The following is an 18,517-nucleotide window of genomic DNA, read 5'->3' as shown; positions in this document are numbered from 1 at the left end:
TAGTTTTATGACTATCTTCTTCTCAGGCATAGACACACACGTCTATAGGGTGGGATTTTAAGAAAACGGGTGACTGTGGTGAATAGCAGCTGTTGGTATTGCTGGGTCCATAGTTGTGCTGGTGTTTCCTGGTCGGTTTTCTTTCTTTTACGGCCTACCACCAGGCGACAAGACGTCGAAGTCAAAATCAGCTCGTAAAAGACAGAAAACTTGTCAGAAAAGGTTCAACCAGTGCCGCTATAGATCCACAGCTTCAATTATTGCAGCTAGCAAAGGAGTTGAGTCGCAAAGCACAGTCGCTTGTGAACGGATACACGGCGGCCACTGTGATACAAACATGCCACTGTGATACAAACATACCACGCGACCGCTGCCGTGTATCAGTTGACAGGTGACTGTGGTTCAGAGAGTTTACCAGGGCATGGCACAAGGACTCACATGCTCATCACTTTCAACTCGTTAGCGCCCCCACACATAATTATATTGGATAACGTTATATTTTGCACAAGCTGCGCGGTCTTTCGAGTTTAAATTTCACGAAGATAGAGGATCATAAATAGCAAAATGGCGGAACGCTCGAGCAGACCATCTTCCCAGGTAACGCAGTTTTTTCATACTCTGCTTACTTTGTTCAGTTTATATATCTTTCGAAGACCGAAAGTAAGTTGGAGACGAACTGATGAAAGAACCCTGTTCTCTTCTCAAATGAAAGCTTAGGTGTTTAAGCATGGATGCAAATGTTCACTGATGATTACGAACAACTTGGATACTGTAGACAGCTGTGTAGTACACACTGAGCGTTTGACAAGTGCTTGAAGTACATAAGCTCTGCCTGGCAGGGCTGTGTGTTACCGGCGTTATACGGCCTCCCATCACATGTGGTGGGAGGCCGTATAACGCCAGTAACACACAGCCCTGCCATGCAGAGCGAGAAGTACATGTACCATTCGAAAGGGACGAGCACAGACACGTTTTTTTTTCGCGTGTTGTCATCTATTGTATTCCGTTCTGTACGGTACGTACATCATTGTGATGGTACAAGGAAAAGAAGTCGTGAACCGAATGCCTCGTTTCAATTCATTCAATCTGCAATCTCACGGTCCAACACAATCAGGCAGCTTGGCAGGCGCGTGACTCCTAGCGTTGCGAAGCCCTAGCCCGGCGTTGTTCGGTCTTGGTGGGTGGAAGCCGTACAACGCCGGGAACACATTGTACGCAGGGCTACGCCACAGTCCCTCTATCCACTGTGGCTACGCGCGAAGCCGCTGCACTGTGCAGTCCTGTAACGCGTTGTTGCCTTACAGAGGCTTCGCGAAACGACGAGTTACGCACATGTGCTGTTGCTTAGTGCAATCAAAACTTCGCGCTTTTGCTTGGACTAGATATTTCTTGCCCTCATCAAATTTGTGTACATTTTAGCTGGTTCAAATTATATTCTAACCAGTGATACATCTCCAGACTCCAAGAACATTTTCATTTAAATAATGATATCCATCTTGGGAATGATAGGCTTTCCCTATGTTTTGAATGTAATTAACTTTCACCCAAACAAATGGATTTTAGAATGAATTTACATGTAACATGTACAATCTGTTTATGTTTGTACAATAGCACTTGAAAACCATTTTACCTTCTCGTGTCTATTTTTAATCATTAATGCTTCTTTAATACTGAAGTCTTTGTAAATTAATATATATTTTTACCATTTAAAGGCTCGGAGACCTGGATCAGGCAGGCAGTCAGCAAACAACAAGAACAAAAGCCCAACACCTGACCTTCTCAGCAGGGAAGAAGAATACAAGTGAGAAATCTTTGTTCTTTTTTGTCATAGCCACAATTAATGTTACACATGCGATAAGATGTTGATAGGGTTTTTTTATGATTTGTTGACTGGTTGTGTAGCTTCCTTTTGATAATGAACAAACCTTAGTCAAATTAATATGAGGTTCAAATTAATATGAGGTTCTATTGTTCTTTGATGCAAATATTAAAGAGGCACTCCCACTTGGTAACATTTTTAAAACACATTTTTTTAATGCCAACGGTCGATATTTCACATGGCGACTGTGCGCGGATCGCGAGATATCGATAAAAACATGTCCTCAAAAAAGTTAAACTTTGAATTCTGGTAGCAGACCTGAATTCAGCTTCCGAACATAGAACGTTCAGCACTGGGGCCATTGTCAACTAAGCTATGGAGTACGAGTCTACGCTGACGCTGCTGTATGCCACAGCAGTACCACTCGCGTCGGTGAGCGGTCATGTCCCATGGGAGAAAGTCGAGTCCTACTGACTCGGTAAAAAAACAAAAAGCAAAGTTTGCTTATTCCACCAGAATTCGCATAGGTGACTAGCACAGATAGGTGCGGTTGATACATAGTATGCATAGTGGTCGCCGCGTGGTATGCGCGCATACAACACGCGGCGGCCGCTATGTATCGAACCACGCGTAACTGTGTGGCAGACGACAAAATGTAGTCATCAGAGGCAACTAATATTTTACACGTAAAAACTGATATCTATGTGGTATTGTTTAAAAATTTAATACAACTGATTGAGAATAATGAAAACGACAAAAACTAAGGAGAAGTTTTCAAAAAAGAATTACCAGAGGTAAAGGCATTGATAATGATGTATATAAAGTCATGGCAGTAGGAGGTAAATTAATTGCGTCATTCAAACGTTTTTGGACTCCTTAGAATATCGTCAATCAGCACAACAACACACTTTCGGGCGATTTCGGGTCATAACCAGAAACGATCGTAAAACTTTGGGATGTGAAAAATACGCTCGGGAAATGACATGTTTTTATCGATATCTCGCGATCCGCGCGGAGTCACCACGTCAAATATCGACCGTTGGCATTAAAAAAATGCGTATTAAAAATGTTACCAAGTGGGAGTGCCTCTTTAAAGTGAAATTTTATTTATTACACTTTATTGGCAGTGGTACTTTGATACAAAAACAATCAAGAAATGGGAAATAAAGTATAAAAGTATGAGGGAAAAAATAACAAAAATGCCAAATCTCAAATTCCATCCGGTCAGTGGTGGAAAAAAGACAGATGAAAAGCTCCTTTGCAGTTGTTCCAAGTTGTTTAAACCTTTCACCACCATGGTTTGTCCCAAATCCATTGTTTTCTATGGTAAAGTTGGACCTGTATACAGGGAACTGGGGGTGAAAGGGTTTTAAACAACTTAAAAACTATCTACTGTTGATTGACCAATCAGAGTGCTCAATTCAGGGTGTTTTATTTACTCGTAAAGCCTTGGTCACCAAATTCCAGAAACGAATGACAGCGCCGTAGTAAAGTACTGTCCAATCAAAAGTGAACATGTCATATTCTGTAGACATCTGGTACGTTTTAATATTCAAATTTGGTAACACAGCGGAAACCAGCTGCAACACAAAATCCGCTGTGCCCTAGGGCATTTATATAATGTGCCCTAGGGCATTTATAGGATGTTCCATTACATTGGAAGGCTATTTCACAAATAAAAGTTTTAATTCATATCCTAAACATGTTACATTGACAAAGGGGACGGTTGACGTAAACACATAGAAAACGAAAATATATCAGTTAGGGGCGATAGTTTTTAAGTCGGATAAAACCCTCGTACTCGGGTCTTCTGGTATATAAAGTCCAACCCTACGATAAAATGTCTCGGCCTGCGGCCTCGACATTTTATCGTTGGGTTGGACTTTATATACCAGAAGAGCCCTCGTACTCGGGCTTTATCCTATACATAAAATATGAAAAAAAGACAAGTAGCTTACAAGTACAAAAAGTAGTATTGATAACAAATCTGAAAGCATTTAAAATTAGGAGTATACATGTTAAACTGGAAGATCTGTTGCTTGAGGCAAGGCTATAGTCTACCTTTTACATGTGGTTACCTAGACTGTCGACAGTCCCTTGTGCCTTTTCTGTCTCTTATTGGTGTAGTCTCTTGCACCTATGACGCTGGAAAAAATCGCAAGCGTAGCGCTGAAGGCATGAGCTGCAAGTGCCAGGGACTGTCCTCTCCCGCTGCGCCCTCATGAACAACAACAGGGAAAACCCTGTTGTAACCTACCAAAGAGGAAATGATTGACAGGTGAAGCAGGTCCTTATGTCAGCCAGTCGTGGCATGGTGTGGGGCCAGCTGAAAGTAATACAGAAACACAACATACTATAGTGAAACCTTTCAGGATATTCGCACTGAAAAGACTTTCAAAGACAAGTTACTGACAGTTATGCTGCCACAAAAGATGTCTTTCTTTGTGCGCCTATAGGCAGTGGCATATCCAAATGGCTCTGCCAAACACAGCATTTCCAACTCAATTACCTCTTACACGTGGTAGTGACATGCTGTAACCTATATGTGTTTATTACAGAATCTAATAAAGTCATACATTTCTGATAGTAAAAGGATCAAAATGAAGTTTTGAAATGTGACATTCTGAGTTTAGGAAACAAAGTTGTACATGCAAGTGGTTCCAAAGTGAACAATTCAGTAGTAATACAAACATAAAAGCCAATTTGTTTATAAAATATTTATGTCTACCGTACGATGATCAAGTTCACAATTATGAAGAAGTAAAGACTTCTACTATTTTCCCATCTTATTGTTGGCAAATGATTTTGCCAGTTTGAACTGTTGACTAATGATTTCAGTTCAGCCTGCAAAGTCACATATCAAGACATAAATTCAGACCAAGTGTTGACTGTTCAAGTACTGAGATCATACCTATGGTACTTCCCTATCATTTGTATAATAGACGCAGAGTGTCAACTCATAGCAATGACACTACTTTAAACTTATAAATGCAAAACGAACTATCAAGTCTTCTAGCATTCCCCTATCAAGATTTTGTGAAATCACAATCTTCTTACCTGTAATGCTTGAAATAGATGTGAATCTTGCTCAGAGGAAATAACAACAGAAAGGTCACTGTATGACTGACAGAAGTACATTGTATAATCTGAATTTGAAGAACCTCAAACTATTTTTAAAACCTTGTAAAAGGTCATAAATGGCAAATTTTTCTGTTTTATGAACATAGTATGTCTTAGCTGTGCAAAACACCTTTTCAATGCACTACATGCCAGGCATGGCAAGTTGTGTTTCTCAGTCCTCAGTTATCAGAGGAGTAATAAGGTTTATTATTTCTGAATGCGGTGAACAGAAGTATATATGTTTGTTTGTGTGTTGTTTCAGACGTCTCAATGCTGAGTTGGAAGCCAAGACAGCTGGGTTAATTCTACAAGCAGAAGAAGTCATGGTAAGTGGCAGAAAAGATGGCAATGAAAAGTATATTTGCTTCAAAGCCTGTATGTCATTCTACTGTATTAGGGTTCTCAATATTACACTGTGCGCTAGAGATTGATGGATTTCAAGAAATGACAAGAACTTATCTGAAACAAACTCCAAAACTGAGAATCTTGTGAATCAAAGCTACATAGCTACACATGTCAGTGTTATAAGAGATGGTGATACAAAAGAAGATGGATAACAAGGAATGGAGCCGATTGTTTTTTTGCTGTAAATGTTTTCTTTCATTACATCATGTGATCACTGAGTGGATTGTGTAGATTACAGTATTCATCCGACTATAGCACTCGGTTCAGCAACATGAAATGGATGTAATTATAAGGGGGGTTTTATAATCAAGCAATCTCCATGTCTTCCGCCCAAAATTCTAGCTGATCGGCAATCAGTTAACATGGTGTGAACATGCATTTGCTGCACATAACAAATTACTGACCTTTCTGAGGTCAAAAGGTCAGTCTCAGGTAAAATAACGACATGACAGCGGAATTCACCAGTCAGGATTCTTCTGAGATAAAAAATTAATAACTGCAAACAATGAAATGGAATCCCATTTATCAACCAGCAATGCAAACATCATGGAGCAGCAGAATAGAAAGCAAAACTTATCATTGTCTGACTGCCTTTCCATCATGGGAGTGTCAATGTGACATTATTTTGGTATCATTAATGATTTACTTTTGTCTGGAAGGAATTTTATCCACTCGGTACATCACAACACCTTGGTCCCATTGATACTCTCCTTACAAAACAATATTGCCATTACATCTGTCCATGCTCAAACACAGACCACATGACCTTTTTGTATGCAAAGTGCTTGAAGGCATACCAATAAAACTATCATTGTTCAAACATGGTCAAGTGAAGACTCATTATTCAAATATTTTTTGTCCAATTGTTATCATCATCAAATAATGATCATTTGTAGATATTAGGTCTCTCATAAGATCCAGTCTTGTACAAAAACACATGATTAAATAACATGACTACCAAATTTATTTTGATCTGTTTCATGTCTTGTCAGCGAGAACAGGAGAGTATGCTAACCAAAGCAAGTCGCTCAATGTTATCTGATGATGATGAAGATGTCAATATAAATGACTTTGATGATGATGATGAGTTACCTTTATATGATACAGAACCACCTCTCATCACAAACAACCTGGCAAAGGTGAGTTGAAATGTATCAAATGTTCTGTCCCATACTATCAGTAAAATGAAACAGTTAGTGGTAGTGGATTTTTACTGAATACTGAAAGTAATCTGTATTACTCCATACACACTCTAGGCTGTCACTGGCAACAACAGTGAATTATCTGATGTGAAAATTTTATGAACCTTGTCGCGTTTTCTGTTTTTCAAACATTCTGAACAAAGGAATAAATGAAGATCACACACTTTTCAAGAAGAAGTATGTTCACGTTTCACAGAATTCCTTTTCCCAGTTTTAACACTTGTGCATGTTTTTACCCTCCACTTTCATTAAGTTAATCTGGAAAGTCTTTAGAAAACAAACAGGGCTGAGCAAAAGTCAGTGGAAAATGGTTTAGGATATATTTAAAGCAACTTAGACAAGTCAATGTTGAAGAAAGCCATCTCATCTATTATCATGGTATAACTTTTACCTGTGAAAAATCACTGAGGGAAACTTAATTGGAAAGAACAGAATAGCTTTTTGACATATTGTGCCTTTAACATTCACAACAGACAACTTGATTTATCCACTGATTTAGACTACAGGAAGTAGTGAAAGCTGTCTCTAACTCATGTGTTATTGTGGTTAAATTTTTGTAGCGAGGATAACAACTTTCAAATTATGACACAAATTAGAAACTGAACTCAACAGAACAAGCACACTACAACAGGTTTTCTGAGGATCCCAGCATAGACTTTAACTGGATCCAAAAGTTTTATTGAGGTCATCAAAATAGTTTACAATCTCAATAGTTGGAGGGTACATAACGTCTATTACAAAAACTACAATGCAATGATATCAATAAATGTCAGTCAAGATGTCTCAGAGACTACATATGAAAAAAAAAAATAGAATTATAAGATTTTCCAACTACATGTAATAAATTCACTGTGTTGTGGTTGCAGGAATAAGAGTTTTTAGAATACTACAGTGACCCCATTTCTTGTTGTGTAAAGTCAATCTGGTTTTTTTTCACTGCTATACAATATTATACTTTCTGTGTCTTTTGTAGTCATCTTTTGAAAATCAAATGATTTGGTTTTCTGATTTTCAAGCTTTGTCAGATAAATATGACGTTTGTCAATCAAAATTAGAAAATTAACCAATGTGGAGAGGTTCTTATCGACAATAAGTATTTGTTTTGCACTAGGAAAACTTTATGAAAAAACCATACCAAAACTCTGTTGTAAATTCGCAAGCATAGAAAATAGGTAATAATTTTTCATCTTCATTTTTACAAAAAGTACATTTATTTGATGGAACCCTTGGTGGTGTCATTTTAAACAGAACACTATTGGTAGGTAGAATGTTATGTAGAATTTTAAACTGGAATTCACAGAGTTTGATATCGATTGTAACCTTGTATTAGTAATCTATAATGGATTTCGTGATATCTCTTGTTGTATATTATGCATTTGTAGCAATTTCCATAAAATTAACTTTAAAAATGATCTTTTGATCTGACAGAGTAAAATTCCTAATGGAATTATTGTTCTTCCACTTGCTTAGAATTGCTTTCATCAAACCAAACCATTTGAGAATGGAAGATTGGGGAACACCACTGTCCTTCAACTCATCCCAGTTCAAAAAATTACCATTTCATTTGACAGGATCCAAAAGTTAATAACATTCACTAATAATTGCTTTTTCCGCTTAGTACACAGTTCTTAATGCTCAGTTTAACAACACAAAAAGATCATGGTTAGTAGAATGACTTCTTATTTTGCATGAAATTTTAGATTATGATATCCATGCATTGTATTGCAGGAAAGATCTGAATCTGTAAAGGAAAGACGACCTCCATCACAAGGTAAAACTCCATCCAGACCAAATTCCAGAACCAAAAAACCAAGGTAGGAAAACGATGTTATGTTGTTGATAAATAAAGTGACTGGTTTGTCAAATTGTTTGTCAAATTGTCCTACTGAGGAAGCTATTAGAGTCCATCTGAACCCACTTCTGTCTGTTACAGTAAACTATTCTTGTAAACTTGTTAGAATCTACTTCTGTCTACAGTTCCAGAGGTCATGTGACATAACATTGCCTTCGTACTTTCCAACACTGCTGAACTATCAGTGTTATCAGTAAAGTGATATGCTTAGTGATAAGTAAGCATCTGCTACTGTGTTCCTTTCCAGTGCCTGGAGCTCAATGAGATTAGGTGCATCACTGATAAATTCCCTGTAGTATTAGTATTACTATACACACTAAAGGATTAACCAATTGATAATCAGAAGGGAAGTAAATGAGTTAAGTTGAGAGTGAGGACAATCCAGTGAGTTTGCAGTTAAGTTTTATTTGATGTTTGAATCATTTAGTGCGTATCAGTAATCTCAAACTGGTTGTTTATTCTTAAAGCATCAAAATTATCTTTCAAGTTGTTTGAATATGAAGTTTTTAGAGTTGTCTTTGGCTGAAAATAAGTGCTCAACAAGATTCAACTCATCCACACTAGTATTATTTATTAATGTCCATCACAATAAAGAAAAGTTGCTGATCTAGCCAATTTAAGGATTTTAATATTATTTATAAGCTATTAGTGTTTTATGCACATTCATGTTTATTGTTTTTATTTGAATAAATTGTCCTGCTACAATCAAAATCTGTTATTGTTACTGATTGCAGTTCAAGAGCCAGATCTAAAGCCAGCAATATAAGTGATGATGTTGCAGTTCCAGATCTGTCACTGACTCAGACAATTACTAACATAGAGGGTCAAATTGACAGTGGACAACTGCATGCTGATGATATTGATGATGATATACTACCACAAGCTGCCCAAGATATGGGAACAGGTAAGGATAAACTAGAGTAGATCCATGGATCAACTTGTGTGTATTCTGGATCAATCCATGGTACCAGTAGTGTTACAGGCACAGTTCTGCTTCTTGTCAGCATTACCATCCTATCATATAGGCTGCTCACTGATTAGCCTCCCAAAACAATACCCTTCATTATAGAAATAACGAGCGACGCGCTGACCATTAATGTTTATTTGTGGGCAAGGGCGAGAGGAAAGCCCAAAATTAACGGGCGAGGCTTGCCAAGCCCATTAAATTTGCTTTCCTGGAGCCCGCGCCCATAAATAAATGTTAATGGTGTGGATGGAGTCTGTTATTTCCATTATATTATCAGCGAACCCAAGAAAACTGTCAAAATTTCCGAAAATTTCAGGAGCGAACGACAACTGGGCCCCAGAAACTGAACAATACGTGACGCACTGTCATGCACGCTGTAAAAAATTGGCAAATCCGGAGGTGTTCTCAGAAAAAAGTATCTCAACTTGACCTACAAGTGCTCCATTTTATTTTGTGATTGATTATGATTTATGTTTGAGCTGTAAAGTTACGATACTTTGAGTTGTTAATCTTATCATTCATATTCACGGGCACGTAAACAAACCATTACTGTGTATTTGTGGTCAGTAACGTGGTTCAGCTCGACCAATCAAAATGCGACAGGTAGGGCATGGTAATATAATCCTGAATAGCAAGCTTTTTGGCAGTGTATGAAATTCATAGAAAATAATAACCAAACATGGGCAGGTAACAGAAGTTGCTTCTCTGATCAAAATAATGCCTGATCTAAATATTATGTCTTTTATACTGCATACCTGGCGTATGCATGGCTTGCCTCTAAGCAAACCAAAAATCAGGAATTATTTCCACCTCCAGCTTCTCAATCTATCCTAAAATTTCACCTGCCTAACAAAAATGTTTTTTTCTTACTCTGCCTTCAGTACCTACCCGTAAACCATGTTGTACCATATAGTTATGAAATTGTGTAAACTCAGTGTATTAGGTAACAGAACAAATATGCAAGCCGTAGAAATGTGGGATAATTCATAACTGTCAACTTGACTGAATGTTAAAGTGTCCTCTTTGCATTGCCTTCTAGAAAATAAGCTCAATGTAATAAAATGACATATTATACATTCAAAAGCCTTTCTATTCAAGTTTATTTGAGTCCTGTGTTCTTTAATCTTGGTGTTATGCAAGATAGGACAAGTGGTATTCCTGAAGTGACAACAGTGTAGAGTGTTTGAAGACATCCGTCCCCAAGATACCCAACAAAGTAATAAATTCAAGTTTGAAACAAGTTAATCATGTTATGTATGAACTTCATATTTTGAAAAAAGGAACTAAATATATTTTGATTATTAATGGAATTCAGACGGGTAAGATCTCAAATCAAAAGGAACTAATTACACTGTAATTTCATAGAGCATCAGATTCACCTTTTAAAGTGAACTGTAACCTTTGTGTAAAGAGGGATAATTTTCTCATGTAGTTGTAGTGTGTACCAGTACAATAAAATGTCAAGATATGCAATGTTTGGAAATCTACTTTTATATGTTTAGTGTGATATCATCTTCAATCCGAAATTGTCGGTTATTTTCGTTTTTCAGAAGCCACAATTCGATTTTTAAAAGCAAAGTTACGGGTTATGCAAGAAGAGTTGGACAGACTAGCTCATGAATGCAGTAAAAGGGTAAGTTGAACTGTATGGGGTAGCTTATAAATGCAGTAACGTGGAAACTTGAACTTGACAGATTGGCTTACATGTATGAATGCAGTTATGGGCAGATTGGCTTGTAATTGCAGTGAAAGAGTAGTTGAGCTGTACACAAATATAAATTGGCTTATGAATGCAGTGAAGGGGTAAGTTGAACTAGACAGGCTGGCTATGAATGGAATAAAAGGATAAAGTTAATTACCAATCCCCTGTGGAATTGAGATGACATTTCCATTGTCACTTCCCTGCACTCTGTCATTCCAGAAGAATTACTGATACAATCGTTCCAATGATGATGATTATTTTGTACAGTCTAAAACTGTCTTCAGGGACAGAAACATTTGATGAGGTACGTAATACTATATCAGTTTTACCCATGACCAACCATTGAAAATCATTGAATGGAAAGTTTTAATCTACTGTAGACAAAGCTGTCATGAAAGGTCACGTCAATCAATTCTATCAAATAAATGGTAGGTCAGCCCATCTGTCTGTATTATCAGTCAAATTGTCACACTATTTTCTTTTTCTATTATTATCTCTTAAAACTAATCAATTTTTTATTCAACAGAGTATTGCCAGTAGGGAATTTTTGAAGGCTTCTGTATGTTTATATGTGGTTTGTACTGATACATGTGGATTGCTCAATTTAAAATCCTTTAAGATCATGACATGATATGATGAATGAAACCTAATTATCTAATCATCTTACGGTAACAGCTGATAACTCTCAAGAGTGTCATGATAATTATTAAAGTCAAATGTGAAATAGCACTGGATAGTGAATATATGCATATCTGATATCTGAGAATGTATTTGTCTTTTTATAAATGATAAAATGTTAAAGTAGTTGCGATGCAGACAGTTAAGTGATGATGGTATTACTGCTATTTAGTAAAACACTCCACAGTCAATTACTCAGCGCTGGTGAGAAAGACAGATCAATGTAGGCAAAGATGCAGTCATCGCCTGGGAAACAAAATCCTGTGTCATACAAGGTTGACATGAAGTCTTTCCTTGTACAAATCAGTCTTATTGTCTTAGTGTCATTTGACTATATAGACTTACAAACATGATTGAATAAAATATAAAACAATTCCATCTTTGAAAAGGTAATGTTGTCTATTTTGGTGCTCTTTCTGTCCAACTGATGTAAATTCATTATTTTTTGCATATTGAATGTCTGAAACCATGAACTCTTAGGAACCCTGAAGAAATGACTGCACGACATTGTATCAGTGTCTGCATCAGTTGTAACGTAGTAAAGTGTCTTGCTGAATGCAAAGTGTCAGTGAAGTCACAATCTGCTGTCAAATCCCTACCAACAAAACTTCATCAAATTTGAATGAAGGAATGTGAATCATGTTTTGGTCTCTTTCTCTGGTCTTTCTTTGGTCTCTTTCTGTGTCTAGGATGATGAGAACAAGAATCTTGCAATGCACATCAAAGATGTTGAAGATGAGAGAAATAGACTTCAGAGAACAAACCAAAGTCAACAAACACAAATTGAAAAGTATAAGAGACTATCAGAAGAAATCAAAAGTAAAAGTGATGGCCTTGAAAATCAACTTAGTGCTGTGAGAAAGGTATGTAAGGGTGACATTTTTTATTTTTTTGTTTCTCATCTCCCGACCGACTATAAATTTCAGCTCCGGCATGAAAATAAAAAAAAAACTTTTTTGTATTGCGCCGCCTCTGAGGCGATCATCCTAGCAACATCACCATCATCATCAAATTGTAGATTGCAGCGACTCAGACTGAAAGGACAGAGAGCACAGAACACTGAACCTGAAAGACAAGCAATGCAGTGACAGAATGGACAGAACATTGAATTGAAACAAGTACACATTTTTCTGTACTTAAAAATTGTAGAGACTGAATGGACAGAACATTGAACTGAAACAAAGAGTTTTTTTTTCGGTACTTGTTTTTTTTTATTGCGACCGCCTGCCCTGCCCGAGTATTCCTCTTGAGATGAGAAACAAGAAAAATAAAAGGCTCACCCTAAAGTATATTTGTATTCAAACATTGAACTGCAAAAGCACACTATCGATTTTAAGGATCTCTGAATGTTTTCTGAATTGCAAATATGTTTACCATCGCGAACATAATTTGTCACAAAATTGACATGTCCTAATACAATGAATGACAAGTCCTCGTTACGTGAATATTTGATTATTATATAATTTCCAAATTCTAACTTAGTGCAAGTGATATGCACACATTTGTAACCTGTTTGAAAAGAAGGACATTTTGTTTTAATTATCTGATGCTGTTTCATTTGTGATTATTTAGCCGATTACAGTAGCTTATTCTCAAAATGTTATTTGTTTTATTTTGTAACTTATTGATATTTCATACATTAAAGGAAAACATAATCAGAGTCAGAAAGTGAGTGTGAATTTGATCAACTTCTGACAGAACTGCAGCTTTTACTCTCACTATTGTCAAGTTTTTCAATTACCATACAGCAATCCAGTAGATGGAACTTCCATTCACGAGATTATCATCAAATATCCAGTATACAGTTTGTGTTTGTAAGTTTTACAACGACAGTTCCCAATTACTTTCATAGGAAGTACAGGTACAAAAAAGACAGTAAACAGTGATAAACAGAAATGGAAACAATGGTCATCTAATGAGTGATCTGTTTTAACAACTATCTTCTGTAAAATTGTTGACTTTCTAGGAATTGGATTCATTGAAAAGAGGACAGAAGCAAGCATCGGCTACCCAGAATGCAAAGGAAGTTAGATTGAACAGAGCTTTGGAAGAAATTGAAAAACTGAAATCACAACTCAGTAAAGCTAAGCAAACATCAAAGGTAGGTTAATAAATTATTTTGTTTGCCAATTCTTGAAAATTTGGATTGTATATTTTGATCCATGACTGTTGAAGAATTATGGTGATTGGTGTCCACATCCTGAACCATTGAAGTATAACTACCATTGTTGTGTGTTTCCTATCAGGAGAAAACTGAAAATTCAGTGTATTTAATAATTTCCATGATTTTGTTTGAAATACAGGATTCAACAGATCAAGACAGAAAAAGGATTGAACAGTTACAAGCTGAAAATAAACGTCTTGACAAACAAAAATCAGAGTTGATGACTGGATTTAAGAAACAATTGAAATTGATTGATATTCTTAAAAGACAAAAGGTAAGTATCGAGTGTTCAAGAAAACTAACACACATGAATTGTAAGTAGATATTTTTTTGAACAGAATTACTTGTACTATTTCCCAACTGTGCAGTATTTCATGTATGTCACTGGCACTGATGAATTACGTGCCACACAAAAACAATAGTTTCTTTTGATCATTCTCATCACACTGATTTCAGTGATGGGAAGAAGATGCAATTCTTTGAAAACTGCAGACAAAATAACCAGGTTCTATGTCTGGTGGAAGGAATGAACAAATAATGGAAGAAGATATCGAAATGAACAAATAAGTTGACCTTACATAGAATGAATGGACCTTTTAGTCTGATCTGTGTAAACTTAAAAAGAATTATTATTGAAATTTTATCAATTAGATATGTTTTCTATGTAAATGACAGTTATTCTGCCCAGTAAACAGCAAATGTAGACATCAAAATAAATGATTTTCAGTTTACAATGATATTGTTGTGTTGTATATAATCAAACATACGCTATATTATTGACATGGCATTTCTGTTGTATTTTCTGAGGGATTTATAATGATTCATGTTTGTATTTTGTCTATAACAGATGCACATAGAAGCAGCCAAGATGTTATCTTTTACTGAAGAAGAGTTTGTCAAAGCCTTAGAATGGGGAAATTAACAACATGTTGTTTCTTGTAAATACTTTTATATATATATATTCCTGTTGGACAGAGTGATCGTTTCAAAGGAGATATCATTATTTATAAACTCCACAAAAATATTTTCACAAAATTTGAGACATTTTGTAAAAGTGTTTGACAAAGATCCTGCACATCCACATTGTGTAAGACTTTTACATGACAATGGACAGGGAAACCAGGTGGTATGTTTACATTAACCAATCAGTGTCTAGTATGATATTTGTAAGTCTATGCAAAGTTGAGAAAGCCAAGTTGCAGCATGCCTTTTATGTAATATAGGTTATTTTGTGCTCTTCTACCAGTGGTTGTACCTGGACTCACACTGTTGGTAAGCTTTTCCCTTATTCATTCATTTTACATAGCATGTTGTCCGTGAAGGCATCAAGTAATTCTTTCCTTTGGGACAAAGTGTTTCCTAAAACCAATAGACTTTTTTAGTCCCCACGGACACCGTCCGGGGGGACTTATAGTTGGTCATGTCCATGCGTGTGTGCGTCCGTGCGTGCTGTGTGTGCGTGCGTCCGTCCGTTCACGCAGATATCTCAGAGATGCAAGAAGCGATTTCATTCAAACTTGGTACAAGGATTACTTCATATGTCATACAGATGCACGTCGATTTGTTTTGTGATACGATCCAATATGGCCGCCAGGCGGCCATTTTATTACGATTTTTTCATGTACAGAGCCATAACTCAGACATGTTTCAACCGATTTTATTCAAAGTTGGTACAAGGACATTGACCAATGTCATAGATATGCACGTCATTTTGTTTTGTGATACGATCCAATATGGCCGCCAGGCGGCCATTTTATTACGATTTTTCATGTACAGAGCCATAACTCAGACATGTTTCAACCGATTTTATTCAAAGTTGGTACAAGGACATTGACCTATGTCATAGATATGCACATCAATTTGTTTTGTGATACAATCCAATATGGCCGCCAGGCGGCCATTTTATTACGATTTTTTCATGTACAGAGCCATAACTCAGACATGTTTCAACCGATTTTATCAAACGTTGGTACAAGGACATTGACCAATGTCATAGATATGCATGTCGATTTGTTTTGTGATATGATCCAATATGGCCGCCAGGCGGCCATTTTATTACAATATTTTCATATACAGTGCCATAACTCAGACATGTTTTAACCGATTTTATTCAAAGTTGGTACAAGGACATTGACCAATGTCATAGATATGCATGTCAATTTGTTTTGTGATACAATCCAATATGGCTGCTGTGTGGCCATTTTATTACGATTTTTTCATATGCAGAGGCATAACTCAGGCATATCTCAACCGATTTTATTCAAAGTTGGTACAAGGACATTGACCTATGTCATAGATATGCACATCAATTTGTTTTGTGATACAATCCAATATGGCCGCCAGGCGGCCATTTTATTACGATTTTTTCATGTACAGAGCCATAACTCAGACATGTTTCAACCGATTTTATCAAACGTTGGTACAGGACATTGACCAATGTCATAGATACGCATGTCAATTTGTTATGTGATACGATCCAATATGGCTGCCTTGCGGCCATTTTATTACGATATTTTCCTGTCGAGGGCCATAATATTCTAAGGCATATCTTAACCGATTTTATTCAAAGCTGGTACAAGGACATTAACCTATGTCATACATATGTATGTCAATTTGTTTCTTGATATGATCCAATATGGCTGCATGGCAGCCATTTTGTTACAATTTTTTCGTGTCCTTAGCCAAAACTTGGGCATGTCTCAATTAATGAAGAGGACTCTATCCTCTTAGGACATGTAATCAAAGTACCCATTAACAAGTGGGGACTGTGTCATCAACGATGACTTGTTTCTTGAAACACAACATTACCTTTTTATGACAACCTCTTGTAAAGCTGCAATTCAAGTCTGTTGTGCTTTCATGTAGTATTGTGTCTGAGCTGAGGTAGATGAATGCACAACATTGATAATTTAATGAGTCATTGAATACTTACTGAGTAATGAAATACAGTAAATGAATACCATCATGTTACAGTGCATATTTGAAATACTCCATATGAATGACACGTCCATTTATAGGATGTATCTTTATTGTCAAAATCTAATGAGTATTTATTACATCAAGTGAATGGTTGACATGAATTGTAATCTTTCACATTTGACATTATTTTGTAATTAAATGAGACAACTTGATGTGTCAGTGTGTATTGGAATTGTTATACATGTAATTGGAGAATAATGAAAAGCAGTGGAATTTTTAAACCATGAAACAAAATGTTTTGTACAGGCTTTTTAAAGCTTGCAGTTTTTGTAATATTGAAAGGGATTTTTCCTGTAATTGGCAAAATTGAGAAAAAAGATATCTGAAGCTCAGAGACTTTTATGCACTATGCACTTTTGCCAATTTTGTACTTTGAGATTTTCACCGTCAGAGGGATGATGTCAAACATGAAGCCAGGCAGAATCAATATATATATTGAAATTCATGTCTTTCTGTATATTCCTTCAGATGTCACAGACCAACAATGTCAATATACTAATTTTGATATTTAGCTTCCAACACAGCTGTCAATGTAGTTTTGTTCATGAATCACAATGATACTCGTGATGATGTTTTTGTGAAATATCATGAAGTATGCATAAATATATCTGCCAATAGGGCAAGTAATTTCAAATACTATCATGCATCATGTCAATCTGATAGTGTTACATTGTGCAGTATTTGCTTGATGAGGGAAAACCTGGTACTGGTAATCATTCAAAAGTATATCCCTGAAATTCCATTGAGCACAGACAGTTACGGTATTCATCAACAGGTTATATCAGGAATGGATAAAATGTTTAAATGTCATGTATAGTACTGTCAGACAAATTAACATTTTTTCTTAAATGTGAAAAATCTCAACATTTTTGTAAAGTAAATATACCAGTGTGTATTGTTATATAACTCTTGCAGTTTATATTTGTTATTTGCTCGTGTGTAATGCATCAGTGATTGGAAACCCCTTGAACCATATGAAGGGATGTCAGTGACATTTCACTCATGGCATTGTGTCTGAGGGTGAATTAGGTACCTTGAAACTGTCCATTTATGTTCTATTAGGGTATGGTGACTTCCATTCTATTAGGGTATTGTGACTTCCATTGTTTCTGACAGTAAATGTCAAGAAATGATATACTTCTCAATAAAAGCTGAATTGAAGAAAGAAGTCTTGTCTCTTTCCATTTACAATAAATGATTGTTCACAGACTGACCTGTGCTTTTATTGTAATGGCAGTGAAGTAAATACACTTCGTACATTTAATAAATCAAACATTTTCTTACTGTCAGTCAGAAGACAAAAAGGATAAATGTTCATATTAAAATTTTTATTGTGTACTAACATTTCTATTTGATTGTGATACCAATTCACTGCATTTATTCTTATACTGCAGCTGTTTGCTGTACCATGTTTAATATTTATGAACCAGACATGATTTGATGATCAGGATGTTTGATAAAGGATTTCTCAGGATTTCAATTGTATATTCTGTGGTTAGATACGGTGTGAAGGGACTTGCTTTCCCAAATACAGAAACCTTATTATTTGCCTCAATGTGAGTGAAAAACCTTATTACATGCCTCAATGTGAGTGAAAAACCTTATTACATGCCTCAGTGTGAGTGAAAT

At 36.2% G+C, this 18,517-nt stretch overlaps 1 protein-coding gene across 1 annotated transcript; it reads left to right on the top strand.

Moving 5' to 3' along the window:
• Positions 1-455: 455 nt before the first annotated feature.
• Positions 456-18,046, top strand: LOC139117522 (testis-expressed protein 9-like). The gene is made up of 11 exons (XM_070680719.1): positions 456-597; positions 1,713-1,801; positions 5,202-5,265; positions 6,337-6,483; positions 8,275-8,360; positions 9,133-9,302; positions 10,916-10,998; positions 12,435-12,608; positions 13,712-13,846; positions 14,049-14,183; positions 14,757-18,046. The coding sequence occupies exons 1-11, from the start codon at positions 565-567 to the stop codon at positions 14,829-14,831; spliced, it is 1,191 nt and encodes a 396-aa protein (XP_070536820.1). The 5' UTR covers positions 456-564; the 3' UTR covers positions 14,832-18,046.
• Positions 18,047-18,517: the final 471 nt, after the last annotated feature.

This window comes from Ptychodera flava, chromosome 18 (genome assembly GCF_041260155.1).
Source record: "Ptychodera flava strain L36383 chromosome 18, AS_Pfla_20210202, whole genome shotgun sequence".
NCBI lineage: Eukaryota > Metazoa > Hemichordata > Enteropneusta > Ptychoderidae > Ptychodera > Ptychodera flava.
The sequence above is the reverse complement of the archived record's forward strand: the minus strand, read 5'-3'. Positions and strand labels throughout refer to the sequence as shown.